This window comes from Diplotaxodon limnothrissa, linkage group LG22 (genome assembly GCF_057381915.1).
Source record: "Diplotaxodon limnothrissa isolate DT_005_m linkage group LG22, D_limnothrissa_male_GT1.1, whole genome shotgun sequence".
NCBI lineage: Eukaryota > Metazoa > Chordata > Actinopteri > Cichliformes > Cichlidae > Diplotaxodon > Diplotaxodon limnothrissa.
This window is the reverse complement of record NC_140616.1, coordinates 11,944,643-11,960,469: the sequence shown is the minus strand read 5'-3', so window position 1 is coordinate 11,960,469 and position 15,827 is coordinate 11,944,643. Positions and strand designations below refer to the sequence as shown.

Below are 15,827 nucleotides of genomic sequence, written 5' to 3'. Positions count from 1 at the left end.
GCGGAAGTGGCTAGCAAAAAACTGCTCGACTTAAACGCAAAGACATAAAATTCTTTAAAAAAAATATTACAAAGACTTTTATAAGATAAAATGTTTTATAAGTTAGAAATATCGTTTTCTGTACTTTTTAAAATAATATTATAAACTTTTTTGCAAAAACAAAACAAAACATAAAGAGAACAACGTCACATTTACGCGCCGGCGTTATTCTTCCTATTAGCCATTGCAACTGTTTGAAGCAGGTAAGCGATTAAAACAGATTAAAATAATGGACATTTCTTTATTTTATAGCTCCTGTAGGACTTCACTGGTATCTTGATATCGAGGTAGACTTCGGATTTACACCCTGTCTGGATTGAGTGAACAGTTTTTTTATTTTATCTGAAAGAAGTCGAGTTGTGGTTTCTGGCTAATTAGCTTGTGGCCAGCTGGTGGTGGTAAATCAATAGGGGAATCTGTTATTTTTTGTTTACCTCTCTTAAAATAGTATTTTTTTTCTTCTTTCATTAAAACATGTTTTCTGCATTTTAGTGATTGCCATCATGGTGGTGTTTCCGAGCTCGCTGACGGAGGAAGAGGAGGCTTTACAAAAGAAATATGCTAAACTCAAGAAAAAGGTATGTAAGGTTTTTGGTCTGTACTAAATTGTGGAACATTCCAAACAGGAAACCATTCCTTTTTCATAATATAAGCTTCCTCTTTGCTACACTATACAGAGATTTAACATTTCATCCCGCTTCCAACATCGAAGACACACGTGAATATGTAAAATAGCTATACTGAAGACTCAAATAAAGCTTTGTATGTACACTTTTTACCTCTCTATTCAGAAAAAGGCACTGGTTGCTTTGAAAAAGCAGAGTTCAACCAACCAGACAAACCAGAGTGGCTTGAAACGGAGTAAGTGCATCCAGCTAACCGCTGGATTTCTTTTTTTTTTTTTTTTGACTCAATCACTCTGGTCTTTCTTATAATAAGGCTTTAATAAAAGTAAACATCAACATTATAATCTGAAGCACCAGCAACTAACTGGAAAAATCTGACTTGTCATATATGGGACTCATAGGTTTATACTGTAAAATTTAAACATAACACCAGTAGAATATTTGATCTAATCTAAGACATGTATTTTTTATTATTGTTCATTGGAGTGGCTTGTTTTAAACACTGGTTGTACTGTTATTTACTTTTTTTTGTCTGTTTCTTTTCTTTGTCAAAGCACTGTCAGACCAGCCTGTTGTTGACACTGCAACAGCAACAGAACAAGCAAAGATGCTCATCAAGTCAGGGGCCATCAGTGCTATTAAATCTGAGAATAAAAACTCTGGATTTAAAAGGTCTCGAATGCTGGAAATTAAGCTCAAGGTGGGATGTCAGTAAATACATTGCATGACCTGTAATTCTTATTTCTGGCATTTACGAGCAGTTGTAAAATTATTATTAAACTCTCCTCCTCACATGTGGTGGATTTTTGCTCTTCATGTCTCACAGGACCCTGAAAAAGGCTCAGTTCCTGCTTTCTTACCATTTCAAAGGAGTGTCTCGACAGATGAAGACCAGCCTGAGGTATAATACAGGACATTAAGCATTGCTTTACCACTTTGTTTCTGTTAAATTTAATATTGTCATATTTTTTTGGTTTCTTCTAGTCTGGAAAAAGAGCCCACAGGAAGTCTCTGTATGAGAGGTAAATTCCAAATCCATAATGAACAGCATGTTTAATACGCCAAAATTCTGTATCTGTGGGTCTAACTTGGTTTCTTTGTTTTCTGCTGCAGCTTTGTTAGTTCAAGCGACCGATACCGGGATGAGGACGAAGGAGGCAGCATGTCATCCAGCCGGGACATGGAGAGAGACAGAGAGCGCGAGCGGGACCGTGACCGAGATTTGGATGGAGAACGGGAAAGGGAGAGAGACAGAGAACGGGACAGAGATCGAGACCGAGGCAGGGAAAGAGACAGGGAAAGAGACAGGGAACGAGACAGGGAACGGGACCGGGAACGAGACAGAGACCGAAGCCGAGACAGGGATCGAGACCGGGAAAGAGAGAGAGATGGACCCTTCAGACGTAAGTAACCATTTTCTGTTATGTGAACTTTAGACCTAATGTTTGTCTCTTTGCATTTTTTTTATTTCCATATCTTCAGAAAAAAATCAGATGGGGAAATAAAAAGATGGGGCGACTGTGGTTCAGGGGGTTGGGAAGCTCATCTTGTAACCGGAACGTTGATCTCCAGCTCTGTCTGTCTTGGTCGTTGTGTCCTTGGGCAAGACACTTCACCTACCGCCTACTGGTGATGGCCAGAGGGGCCGATGGCGCGATATGGCTGCCTCTCTTCTGTCAGTTTGCCCCAAGGCAGCTGTGGCTACAACTGTAGCTTGCCTCCACCAGTGTGTGAATGTGAGGGTGAATGAATAGTGGAATTGTACAGTGCTTTGAGGGTCTCGAAAAGCGCTATATAGATGCAACCCATTATTATTTAGATGTGGTTGGCCAAGGCTTGCTTATCTTTTGTAATATACTATGTCAAGAGTTTACAAATTCATCCTTGACCTAGTCTGCTTATTTCTAATCTTATTGATAGGTGTCAAAAGGTCAAAATCAAATTAGGGGTTAAGAAATTTTAAGGCTGATTGCCTTACAGACGAAACACTAACCAGTTCTAACCAAAGATTATGAACATGCTGTCAGAGAAACCTGTTGGAAGATACAAGAAGAGAAAAGATGTGTTAATATAATAGTTAAGGAGAGGGTAGGTGCTCAGTTCGTCGTGGGCTTTAAAAACTGAGGGATTGTTCAAAATACCTGATCCAGACCTGAGCACAAACTAATCTAGTCTGCATTTTCTCGAGCAAGTGAAGAGAAGCTAACTGGAGAGTAATATGATCTCTCTCGGATTCCTGTCACTGCTCCTGCTGCAGTGTTTTGGATCATCATTCTTTTCAAAGTGGTTATTTGAAAGAGGTTTAAAGAGGTTTCCACTGTGATATTCGTAAAAGATCCAAAAATAGCCCTGGTTTGTGTACTTCTAGAAAGCTTTGTGGGAACAGCTTTGCTACAAATCCAATTATTGGCAGTTATAAAGTGGAATTAGTTTGTGGAAACGTGTTGACCAAAAAGTACATGTTAATACAATGAAGTCACTTATTCTGTACACAGTGCTGCTTCCATACTTCTCCAGTAATTTTTATCTTATTTTTTAGTTAATTTTTCTGTAATACTTATGGAAGAATAAAATTGTGAAAAAACAAGCTACATTAAAAAAACATTGCTGGTTTATGATTTGTCCCTGTCTGCTTTTTTCACTCTCAGGGTCAGACTCGTACCCAGAGCGCAGAGGAGTGCGAAAGGGGAACACCGTTTACGTTTATGGCTCTGGGCTCGGCGAGGACAGCCTGCGCTCGGCTTTCTCTCAACACGGAAACATCATCGATCTCTCGATGGACAACCCACGCAAGTAAGGAGGCTTTAAACAAAACTGTGTGCTCATAAGTGTCATTTCTGCCTGCATTTTCATGCAGTAATATAAATAGTGTGACGATGATTTATTCTTCCTTTTCTGTTTTGTTCTTCTGTCCAGTTGTGCATTTATCACTTTTGAGAAGATGGAGTCTGCAGACCAGGCTGTTGCTGAGGTTAGTGCTATCTTTCTTCCTGCCACCCAGCTGTTATGTCTATTGTGTTTGTTTTTTGTTTTTTTCAGTTATTGATTTGGTGAATGTCTAAATTGCAATACAGGCAAAGCTGTACCACAATAAGACTTTATATCTTATTGTGGTACAAAGGGGCAGGGATAGCTCAGTAGGTAGAGTGGTGGCCCCATGATCGGAAGGTCGGGGGTTCGACTCCACTGAACGGCGACCCTGAGGTACCCCTGAGCAAGGTACCGTCCCTACACACTGCTCCCCGGGCGCTGCACTGGCGGCTGCCCACTGCTTCACTGGGTGAATGGGTTAAATGCAGAGGAACTATTTCCCTATGGGGACTAACACGCACACTTTACTTTAAAGAATACACTGCATTATCTTCTTTGATTAGGTGCATGGTCAGCATGATCCCTCGAGTTGGCATAACGTTATCATACTGTGGCCCAGACAGTGGTTAAAACGATTAAAGAATTTGGAAACTCCTTCAAAGGACAGTTATCTTATTCAGTTGAATACAAGCAGCTCATGGAGGACAGTATATCTTCCAGCTACCTGGGTGGTCTCAATACTGATTACTGCTTGGCTTCAAAAATGAGCATCTTCAGTCTAAGAAATCATCCAAAAAATCCAATTATTAATTTAAAGGGGGGGAAAAGTAAATATGACTCTTTGGTATGTCCACAAACATGCAGGCGCTTTGCCCTTGTGGCCTTCATCAGAGCACAATAATGACTTAATGATAAAGACTTGCTGTAGTTTTACAGGCGCCTGGTTTATTTCTACACAGCAGACTAAAAGGCTGGACTGGCTTTGCTGTTTTTTGTTTCACAGTTGAATGGAACCACGGTGGGAGACGTTCACATCAAAGTCAGCATCGCCAGGAAGCAGCCGATGCTGGACGCTGCCACTGGCAAATCTGTGTGGGCTTCACTGGGTAAATACAGCACTCGTATTGTGCGTTTAGACACTGATCAAACAGCTTGTGTGTCTGCACAGCGTGGATTAACCGTCACCCCTATCTTTCCTTTACAGCCGTGCAGAACAGCACTAAAGGCTCCTACCGGGACAAAAGGAACCAAGTGGTGTACAGTGAAGATCTTTTCCTGGGATGAAAAGTCCATGTTTTTGTTGCTCTGTTTCTGAGCTGCTAACCTGCTGCATGTGCTTTGTAGAAGACATAAAAGATTATCAGTAGCCTTTTTGATCAGAGCATTGTAGTTACTCTAGGCTGGATGTAATGCTACATATGCAGCTTTGCATGTGAAACTACACATCTGAGCTCAAAAAGTAAAAGAATTGTATTTGTGAATGTTTTCTTTTGTGTAGGTCACTCATTCATATTAAAAAAACATGCGACTTCTAATTTATATATTAAATGACTCAGTTTTGACTCTAAAAGTACCTTCTAGAAAGAAACATCTTGTCTTCTGAGATGTGCCCTGCTATCTGTTTTCATGGAAAAAAGTAGACTCATTATCCTCATTGTCAGCTTCATGTTTTTTATTCTTGGACTCTTCTGGAGTAGAATTGTATGAATCTAACCCTTTCTTATCAACCATTCAGCTCATGCTCTACAATAAGCCAGTTTAGCTCCTGTCCTTCAAATTGACTTTCTTCTGATTTGCTACTCCTTGCAAAAAGGTGTTGGTGGGGCTTTAGTGGATTAACAGTAACTCGAAACAGAGAAGTTTCTCTCTAGCTGTTTTATTTACTCATTCACAGACTCTTTGACTTGCAGTCAGTCACTGCGCTGACTCCACGTACAACATATTCAAGTTGAAGACTGCAGTTCTGAGTCAAAAACAATGTTAAAACGAACACTTTACACAGTAGGAAAAGCACAAGTGTGAATAATAAAAAATATGGACTGTTAAAATTTCCTCTGCTTTGGCTTCGGGGTCCTGGTATTGTTCATGCAGACTCATTGTCATAAACTAAACAGAGCCATCAGATATTTTTATACCAGTGTTTTACTATAATGTCAAGTAACATTTTTTTCTTCCTTTTTACTAAAAAAAAAAAAAAAAAAAAAAAGCTATATGTGAAAAGTCTTTTATTTGGCAGCCAGAATGTAAAGGCATTTATTTTTTAGCACACACTTAATTTCCACATTGTGTTGACACTGATCACATGAAGACCAAATGTAACTGCAACAAGCCGTCAAGCCTGAAGTCTGTAACAAGACTTATTACTCAGTAACCAGACATTCTTGCTCCTCCTCTCGTATTCTCCCAGCTGCTCCTCTTGCTCTCTCTCTCTCCTCCTGCTCATGTAGGGAGTTCTGCCCCGTGGTTTTGCCGTGCTGCTCCTTCAGGTGCCGACGTAAGGCAGGCTTGTGGGCAAAGTGGGCGTGGCAGTAAGCGCAGCGATGAGGCCGCTCGCCACTGTGGAGGTTCATGTGGTCTATCAGAGTGGATTTTTGAGTGAACGTCTTGTAGCACAGGGGGCACTGGTGCGTTTTGCCGGCCCCTCTGTGCACGGCCATGTGCCGGGTGAGGTTCGTAGAGTGGTGGAAGTGCTTCCCGCAGCAGGGGCAGGCATAGAGCAGGTGAGTGGAGCGGGAGTGGATTGCGAGGGAATGGGCTGAAGGGAAAGTCATGTTGCAGTGCTCGCAGATTACAGGGCCAGCTACGCTGGAAGTAGACCCCACCACGGCAACAGACTCATCGCTGCCTTCGTTTGTTCCAACAGTCGTCAACCCTGAACTCCCTTCACCAGCACCACAAGCAGACTCTTCCAGGGAGAACTGGTTAAGACTGTTAGCAGGTATCGGTGAAACCTTTTCCCCCTGTGTGCTGCCCATGCTGAAGTCCAACTCTGGGATCTCAACCGTGACAATATTTCTTGATGCCCTCAGTCCTTCTTGGCTGTAGTCCAGGCCAAAGCCACCTCCAGCAGATGTAAGATACCAGAGATCCTGGTGTTGGGTGATGCCTATAGGTCTTTTCTCCTGAGATGACACCCACCTTTTTCTTTTTAAACCCCTCCCCCTTCCCCTTCCTCTGCTATGGCCAATATTAGTCTCAGAGATTCTTCGACTTAGAGCGCGGAGACTTTCTGCTGAAAACTCTCCAGAACTGAGACCTGCTGGATTCAAGTCATACTCGCCACTTTCTCCAATCACAACTTCTTCTGTCTCTGAGAAGTTGGCGCCTTGAGGTACCTCAGAGGGAGCTCCTTTTTCCTCCTCCCTGTCTCTGTCAGTGTGCTCATTTTCAGAAATATACACTCTTAACATATTGTAGTTCTCCTGTCTGGCCTCTTCATCCTCATCTGATGCATGGACCTGTAAGAGAAGTGCAGACTTGGTGAGGTGTCTAAGGCTACAACTAATGATGCCCGGAAACTACCAGAATATCCATCAAAATACCCATGTGTGCTTCAGACTGCTTACTCCAAACCACTTTTAACACTACTCCCATAAAGGTGAGATCTGACGACCTGCCCAGTACGCTTAATGATGATTTTTTTCAGGATTTTTCTTGTTCTTTCAAAAGCGTATTCTTTGCTTGAATAAATTAAATACCACTTTAGAAAAATAGGACACATGAGCAAAGGCTTCGGTAAATTGTGAGGATTTTTTTTTTGTCATTATCCTTAAGGTCTTTTCCAGCTCTATTCATTAGGATGGACACCTCTGCAACCTTCATCTCCTTAATTGGACCACATGGCTCCAAGTAGCTTTAAGGGAAGCTGTTAGGACTGAAGTTCACTGAATGTTTCCAGGCTGCACCGTGAGTGATTAATCAGGGGGGTAACAGTGTAGCAGATACCAGAGGCCAAAACAGCTCCATCTCACAGGCTAACATTCCCCATGCTTGGCCTAAACCCGACCTCTGACCCTAAACCATAAAAGTGACAAACTAAACACTAAACACGTGAAAGAAGAACCTTTTCGTCTCCTTACAGAGCGATACGTCGGGGTGAGTTATGGCAGATTTTGGCAGGACTGTGCAGAACCAACAGGATAAGAAAGTTCAACCAAAGGATCATTTGTACAACTGAAAAATCAGAAACTACAACATGTTCTTTAGGATACAGAAATGACCACAAATATAATTTTTATTCTATTTTGAGTAAAAAAAAATGGACTGCCATCCTATTCCAATCTAATTTCCTATACCCCTCCTCACAGAGACATTTCTTCTGATACTGCATCCCCTCTGAGGAGACATCTCCCCATGTCTCCACCATAAATCAGTACGCACACCAGAAACAGAGCAAAACTTAACTGAAAAAGAACAGCATTCAAATATATATAGTGTTTGTAAGCCAAATTATATTTCAGAAAATGCTACAGTCGGGATAATTGACAGTATGATCTTTAATCTGTTAACCAATGCTAGAATAAGAACTAAATTATTTGAATTACAAATAAACTACACTTTATTTTACTTTGTACAAAAATGAACTAAAGTAAAAAAAAATATACAGGAAATGTGTAAACCAGCCCAGAGGCTTTGGTACATGACAGTAACATTCCGAGTGCAAGTCAGCTCTGTCGCCGACAGCATTCACTTAGCCGGCAAGGCGTCTTATTTTGAAAATTGACTGTGTTCTCTATGCAGTTTCTCTGTCTGACTTCCTGTCCACAAAAGGCCCCTATATGACAATTCAAATTCCCTAAAAAGAAACACTGAAAGCAATAAAAACTAAACTGAAATGCACAAACCTAACCGGGAAGTGAACTGAAACCAAATTCACCTGAAAAATAAATAAATTAAAAAGAATGAAAAATGTAAAAGTAATGGGCTGCTTATATCCTCTTTACTGAGTAATAATGTTCGAAATTTTGTTATGATCGACTTTAAATTATCCTTAAAATTAATCTTTTTCCTTACTCACAGAAAAGTCGGTTAGTCTAAATTATTTTACCAGACATCATGACAACATCCTATGCACAAGTACAAGTGATCTAAAATGTTATTAGAAAAAGAAATACCTTAATGAAGCCCTCATCCAGTGCAGCACTGTCATCATGCAGCTGACTGCTTCCCTGAGCAGACAATTCGCCGTTGCTCTCCTCCACCGAGCGCACTACAGGGCTGTGGGAGTGCACAGGGGAAGGCTGCCTAGGTGGAGGTGATGCGACTGAATGGACACTGCCGCTGACGATCACTGGCCTGGTTTCAGTTTCCTCTGTGGGCGTCTAGAAAAAGGATAAAATTTGGATGTTTTACGCTGATGTCAGCATTGTTAATATGGAAATTTCCTGTAGCATATTTTATATCCTACAGTAGGTTATATATATCCTATAGGACATTTATATTTTTTGTGTCATTGTCAAATCAGTTTCTTGATGTAAAATTCACTGTTGCCAACAGGAGCAGCACTAATGGGATCCCCTTAAACTGATTTTTAGTTTTAGTGTCCTTATTTTCCTCTAAGTTAACGATTCTGTCACATGACGTCATGTTTCATACTGACAGACGATGGCGCTAAACGTGTTTTTAAAATTTTAAGCACTTCTTTCGTAAACCCAGCTTCACGGACAGTTTTACATCTATGTCGCATTTTGAGACCAGCGCCTGTAAATTAGCCTTTATATGTGTAACGTTTCATGTCCCCTTTAAGATAAGCAGTGTGTGATCTGGCGAAAATGTATGGCATCACTGTGTTGACATAGGGCGTTGTGTTGAAAAAATAAAAAGTGTGTTGTACAGCTCTCTCTGTGCCCGTTCACGTGATATACTACTCAATATAGTTGCTTGGAATTTAACCTTGGGTGCTTACAATGACACTCAAAGTTAAATGTTAACCCAATCAAGGTACTCAAAATTGTGGGTAGTATAACGTTTTTACTGATTTTCACATTTGGTGTGACCTTGACCTTGATATTGGTAGGCAGCTATAACAGCTGAACTTGATTTTCACCTAAATTAAACAGCTCGAGCTGTTATTGGTATCTACCATCTCACAAAATTTTTAAATTATATCTTGAAAACTGTGGATGCTAGACTGCCAAAAAACTGAGATAAATAAACTGAACCGAGTACATACAAACAGGATTACAGAAAATCTACTAAAACTTTATCAAGTTTTGCAAGTTCTGAGAATGTGCACACAGCTTAGGGTGAAAAAGGTGCAAGATTTCCAGTTGAAAAACCTGTAATCAGAAAATAAAAAAAATTATAGTTGGACTGCTTTACGTGCTAAATTACTAAATAAATATTAATAATTAAACTCCAGGTAAGAAAGCAGGAAGAAATATAATTAATGTCTACTGACTGACCTTAGATTGACTGGGGTTCTTCAGCTGGACATATTTCTCCAGAGCTCCTCTGCAGCGCTCTACGATGTGCTCCATCTGAAGGTAGCTGGCAGCCGTCAGGTAGTTTACGATCTCCTCTGGGTTGAACTGCAGGATTCCAGTGTAGCAAGACTGAAGCAGATCACACACCACTGTGGAGCTGTACAGCATCGACACCTGGAGAAAAATCATGAACACAGAACAGCTTCATTTAATCTGAATAGGAGCCATAATCTCACATGTGCTGATGGGGGCCTACCTGAAGCCTGGACGATGGGTTGAGGAGGAATTGATCTCTCAGGAAGGGTGAGCAGGCAGCCAGCACCACCTTATGTCCCCTGAACGTCTGGTTGTTACTGGCCACGATGGTGATGTCGCAGAAATGCTGGCGGGATCTCAGTGAATTCATGTGCTTCAGGGTCATGTTCCCATGTCCCGGGAGCCGGAAAAACACCAACTCCATCTTCTGAGGAGAAACAAGAATCTGTAGGTGATTTCACTTCGTTAAATACGTACAGGTGAGCCTTTCATAAAAGATTAACAACACAAATCAGTTATTAGACTCACACAGTGTAATGTGATGAGGGTTTAAGAAAGGATATCATATCACAGGTTTGTATTCTGTTTATACTCAAGTGTCCACACTACAAGGTCAATGCTGGGAGCAAAGATTTGGAAACCGAAATCCCAGCAGAGGATTGGAAATCAGCTTGTGCTGGGATGGATGGATGGATGGATGGATGAATAGATAGACCAAGACAAGACCAAGACAAGAGGGTAGGGCTGTTCGATATAACGATATATATCGGATGACGATATAAAAACGTCGATCGTTTCATTTTACGCTATCGTTTGTTTTGTGCTGTTGCAAAATAAACTGTTTACGGCAATATTTTTTCATCGTTTCGATGGTCACTGTAGTGGCTATATTAATTTCCTAAAGTTCTCTCTTTCTCTTATATGTAATATAATCACACTACGGACGACAAGTGCCTGTTTTTATGCGTTGTCGTTAGCAACAACCACGTGTCCGCTTGTTTATTTTCTACATAAACCTTTCACAATAAAGCTCAAGATCCTGTTGAGACTTTTCAAAATAAACTGAATCACGTGAAAGAGTATGCAGAGTATTTACCGATGAGAAGTAAAAAAAGAGCCGTCAGGTGCTAAAAAATAAACCTTAGACTCAAACGTTAGAACAGGCTTTTCCCTGCAGCACGCCGTGTAATAAATACTCAAAGAAAACGGCGGCCGTTACAACCTATGTCTAAAAATGTGTAGTTTCATGCATTGGTAAAACACTCGACTCTAGATACACGACGCCCAGCTGGAAACACTTCAGCTACCCGAGATTCACAGAATTTACAGAAAATGTAAAATTTTTGTGATTTATATCGTTATCGGACGATAGATTTTTTATATCGGGATATGAGATTTTGGTCATATCGCACAGCCCTAACAATATGTATGAGTCTCAACAAACTCAAGAAAACTTCAGATCCATGAGAAATAGGGCTGCCACGATTTGTCGACTAGTCACGATTACGTCGACTATCAAAATCGTCGACGACTGATTTAATAGTCGACGCGTCGTTTGAAGCTTTGTAAGATCACAAAAGACGCAGGAATAAGTAGCAGGATTTAAGAGTGTAATAACGGACTGAAACAGAAGATGGCAGCACTGCATGTACAAGGATGCCAGCTGCCGTTAAACCCCGAAGAAGAAGAAGAAGAAGCAGCTGTGTCCCAGAAATCATAGCGCGGCCCAGCTTAGTTTCCAACAATGGCGGCAGCTAGTTAGTTTTAATGTTACTCTTATTATTCTTTCTGGGTCAGAAAATAAACGTTTAACGTATTTTCAGGCGAGAATGTAGCTGTGTAAACCTCAAATATCGGCTCAGTTTATCAGGACACCACATATTTTCAAAAGCGCTCCGACGTTTTCGGAGACGTCTGTTACCCACCAGCTCGATAGCTAGCCGGGGGCTAGGTCACTAGCGCGGTGAGAACACCGGACTCCCGGCAAATTGTTTTCTAACCCACCGCCGTCTTTCGCTACTCAGGTTAAATATATATGAGTCACTTAGATAAATTAAAAATGTTGTTGTTTGGCTTTTTTTTTTGTATTTTATTTGTTCCTGAGTAAATCGGTTTGTCTGAGATTAAAGTTATAGTTTTTACACAGCTGAATAAACGTCAAGCAGACAGCTGATTATCAAAAGTGTGAGATGCTGGAGAATATACTCCGGTGTCCTGTTATATTTTAGATAGCAAGGAGTTTATTAAACTTCACCGAAACAATCTGCAAATTTCATTAAAATTGAATAAACTATCATCTTGTCTTTATTTTTAGTTAGCACCTTAAACACTTAAAGCTGTAAGCTAATGATAGTTATATAAGAGCAGATGCTGCTGGTGCAATAAGCTGTACGTTTTACGTCCAGTGGATGATGATCTGATTAGTCGACTAATCGCATAAATAATCGGTGACTAGTCGACTATCAAAATAATCGTTTGTGGCAGCCCTAATGAGAAACAACCCAAAGAGTACAAAGAGCTACTGAGATCTACTCAACACCTGAGGTGTGATCAAAATGTCCAGAAACCTGCCAGTAATAACCCTAAACCTGGCTGATCTGCCCTTCGGGGTTATCATCTTCTGCACCTCTGATCTGGCCTCAGCCCAGCTGCTTTTTATGATAACTTCCTGACAGACACATTGCCCGCTCTTTCAACCTAACTGGATAACCCTAACTAGATATAGTTCAATACTTTTAAGTAATCAGGTAAAGTCTATGATTTTTTAAAATGTGCCTGTTCCCTGAAACTTTTCTCTGACTTCAAAGACACACTTATTAAAGACGCTCTTTTATATTGCTGGCTTTATTATTGGATAGCTGAAATGTGGTCCAATTATAGGAGTATTTTATCTATTATTTTTTTTCTAAATAAAATATAGACTGGCTTTTTCTGTAAATATTTTGTTTATAGAGGACTGACAGTGACAAAAAGCACCTCCTTCAGCTGCACATTTCATAAAAAATCACACACACCTTCTGGTCTCAAAGTGTGTAACAAATGTGGAATGTGTTACAGATAATGAGATCAAACAAGGACAATGCAATACTGCCTATTGCCTAATAAAGGAAGCTTCCTAAAAAGAACAAAGCGCTGCAGAACAGGAATCAGCTGATGGTTTGTTTGAATAACAAATCTTTAAAGGGGAAATGAAACGAAGAGATCAAAGTGATGACTGTTAATCATCTGCTCAACTGACACTAGGATTAATTACTAATCTGTTATCAAAATAATCAGTTTCATTGATTGTTTTTTGCCTAACAAAAGGCCAAACATTCTGCAATACTGACCAGCCAGTATTTTTTCTATACATCTTAGGGTTTTAGATTTTTAAGGTGGAAAAAAAAAGTTCTGATACTTACTGGCCCATATTCTTTCTTTTGTTGGGTAACTGTTTCATGTTTAGATCTGTGATTATTGGTGTGAGAGAAAGAAATTAAAATGCCACATGACCATTAAAACCATTAATTTGGCAAATAATTGTCTGATTAATACCTTCTTATCTTCACAAAATCTAACTAATGTGAGTAAACTCCTTTTCTGTAAGACTGAGCTAACAGTCTTGAGTCTCCCCTGATTTCTTTATATTTTACTAGGAAAATGGGTGCAGCGATTTATTAAAATGTATGCAAACTTCCATGGAAAAGCAATAAAAAAGGGAAAAACAGAGCTTGTACATTCTAACAAGCTTTAAAGTCAACATTTGGTAAGATCAGGCTGAACTCTCTTAAGCAGGTTTTCTTGTAATTTATTTAAGTAGTCTTCAGGAATACTTCATGCTTACTAATGGCTCTTTGACAGCCACTTTTCCACTGATATAATTTCTGAACAGTAGATGAATCAACTGGGGGGGGGGGGGGGCAAATGCATCTCTCGGGTCCTCTGTCAGGTCTTTGTCGGACTTTCAGATACTGTCCAACAGCTGTAGATCGTTTTTTTCTTCTTTGGACCTCTGTGTCTAGCTTAATCAATTTTTAAGGACACACTGCACACCAAGTCAAGCTATGCCAAGTCTTCAGCTAGTAACTTGTTAGGAATCACCTAGTTCATGCAAAAATAAAATTTCATATCTCTGAAAGTGTTATTTTTGGTACTTTTCATAGATTCGGCTAAAAAGAAACAGGAATAAATTATGTGTTAAAGCAACAGGCACCGGTAACAAACTGCCTCAAGATGAAATTTTAAATTGGTTCTTTGTTAAGTTGTCTGTTATGTGTAGAGACAACAATGGTTCATCCCTTAAGTTAGGAGCCTTTTTTAAATGCTCGAATGAGTCATAGGTCAGTCTTGAGTGGCTTAACAAACACCCGCAAAAAAGTTTGTCGGCAGACAGAGAGTAGCAGATAACAACAGACTCAATAAACTGAAGCCAGTAATGTTGTGGGTGTAGTCTCTGACAGAGGTTTCAGAAAGGAGGATACTGTCCCAGTTATGGTCAGTATTGGCCAATCCTTCACACCCTCTCCATCTTGTGCTGGACAGCCACAGCTGCTTTTTCACTCCACCATGATGGACCTCATAACCATTCCTACCAAGAGCCAACAAATATCACTTCTTTATCACACCTCACCTATTTTTACTTGTAATACCTTGTCTATACAGTAGGGGTGGGGGGAAAAAATCGATACTGTGTAGTATCGTGATATTTTGTTTGCTAATAATGTATCCATACAGGGACAGCAGAAATCGATATTTTGTTACAAAAAAAGTTTTTGTGGACTGGAACATGCTCTGACTTCAGAGCATTCAGATACAAAGTGAGTGAAAAAACAGAAGACAACATCCAAAGAAATATTTTAAAGAGCATTTCAGAAAGCCTGGAGTACTATTGCTCAAGATCACTTTAATATAAATGACAAGAAAGCTTGGATCCTATAAAGAAATAACGGGTGGCTCAAGACTTTTGCATAGTACTGTCTCTCAAGATAATGACGACAAAATAAAGGATGAAAACTGGTCAATTAGCACAATAAATATGTAGATTAAACATGCTTCTAGTGGCCAACAAAAAATAAGATCCATGGTAGGCGCAAATCAAACTGACAAAGACAATTTAAAAAATCAGTGTTTGTAAATAGTGGTATAACACCAACTAAGGTTAAGAGGACCTATGGGACGAAATTATATAATGCTAGCTCACTTTAGTAACATGTTATATTAATGTAATCCACTAACTGATGTGATATAAACAGACTAATTATATCCACACTGAAAAGTTAGACTGGCTAACATTTGAACTTGAAAAGCGGATATTAAAAAAAGCTTACCGTTTCGTGTGTTTCAACAGTAGTGGAGCCTATAATAAACTAGTAAAGGTAATTATAAGCTGGCTATAACACACGTTTTTGTCCTCTTTTCATTCCAGTCCAGCTAGCTAACGTTAGCCACTCACTAACAGCTCGCTTTTCGTGTCGTCTCTCCAGTGGCAGCCAAACAAACAAAACCCCCTCAGTTATTGTCAAACTTTGTCGCCTGCTCACCTTCGCCTCTCCTCTCCTTGAATGCCTTGCGGGCTCTCCAGAAAGCAAATCGGAGTTTCTTTAAACGAAGCGACTGTTAAATGAGGAGATGCTAGCCGAACGGGAGCGCTGTCTGTTCATTCCTCCAGACGACACCAGCCTCTGCCTCGGTTTCTGTTTACTTTTCGGCCCCTTTATTTTTTTCGGAGGGGGGTGTAGAAAGCATACCTCGTGACAACAAACACAAACCGCCCCGTATTTCGCCGCTAAGCTGACTTTGAGTCTGTTTTCGCAAGCGACTTCGCCTCGCGGTCAGCCGTAAAACCAGAGCACGTAGGCTGAATTCTGATCAGCGAGTTTTAAAAAAATTAATGGGCACCACCCCCCTCCCA

At 40.2% G+C, this 15,827-nt stretch overlaps 2 protein-coding genes across 2 annotated transcripts; one reads left to right on the top strand and one right to left on the bottom strand.

Annotated features, from left to right (window-relative positions):
* Positions 1-197: 197 nt before the first annotated feature.
* Positions 198-5,536, top strand: nelfe (negative elongation factor complex member E). Its single transcript, XM_085346244.1, has 11 exons — positions 198-242; positions 532-617; positions 831-900; positions 1,220-1,365; positions 1,492-1,566; positions 1,650-1,687; positions 1,779-2,068; positions 3,314-3,458; positions 3,582-3,636; positions 4,480-4,582; positions 4,681-5,536. The coding sequence occupies exons 2-11, from the start codon at positions 543-545 to the stop codon at positions 4,758-4,760; spliced, it is 1,077 nt and encodes a 358-aa protein (XP_085202370.1). The 5' UTR covers positions 198-242; positions 532-542; the 3' UTR covers positions 4,761-5,536.
* Positions 5,537-5,735: 199 nt separating this feature from the next.
* LOC146609473 (uncharacterized) lies at positions 5,736-15,777 on the bottom strand. The gene is made up of 5 exons (XM_085346466.1): positions 15,457-15,777; positions 10,158-10,364; positions 9,881-10,075; positions 8,591-8,797; positions 5,736-6,934 (listed from the first exon to the last, which is right to left on the bottom strand). The coding sequence occupies exons 2-5, from the start codon at positions 10,359-10,361 to the stop codon at positions 5,837-5,839; spliced, it is 1,704 nt and encodes a 567-aa protein (XP_085202592.1). The 5' UTR covers positions 10,362-10,364; positions 15,457-15,777; the 3' UTR covers positions 5,736-5,836.
* Between the last annotated feature and the right edge of the window lie 50 nt (positions 15,778-15,827).

Coding starts and splice junctions, on each gene's coding strand:
- nelfe (XM_085346244.1), top strand. CDS start 543: ATGGTGGTGTTTCCGAGCTCGCTGACGGAGGAAGAGGAGGCTTTACAA. Junction 618..830: donor ATGCTAAACTCAAGAAAAAG/GTATGTAAGGTT, acceptor CTCTCTATTCAG/AAAAAGGCACTGGTTGCTTT. Junction 3,637..4,479: donor CAGACCAGGCTGTTGCTGAG/GTTAGTGCTATC, acceptor TTTGTTTCACAG/TTGAATGGAACCACGGTGGG.
- LOC146609473 (XM_085346466.1), bottom strand. CDS start 10,361: ATGGAGTTGGTGTTTTTCCGGCTCCCGGGACATGGGAACATGACCCTG. Junction 10,076..10,157: donor ACCCATCGTCCAGGCTTCAG/GTAGGCCCCCAT, acceptor ATTTTTCTCCAG/GTGTCGATGCTGTACAGCTC. Junction 8,798..9,880: donor AGAACCCCAGTCAATCTAAG/GTCAGTCAGTAG, acceptor TCCTTTTTCTAG/ACGCCCACAGAGGAAACTGA.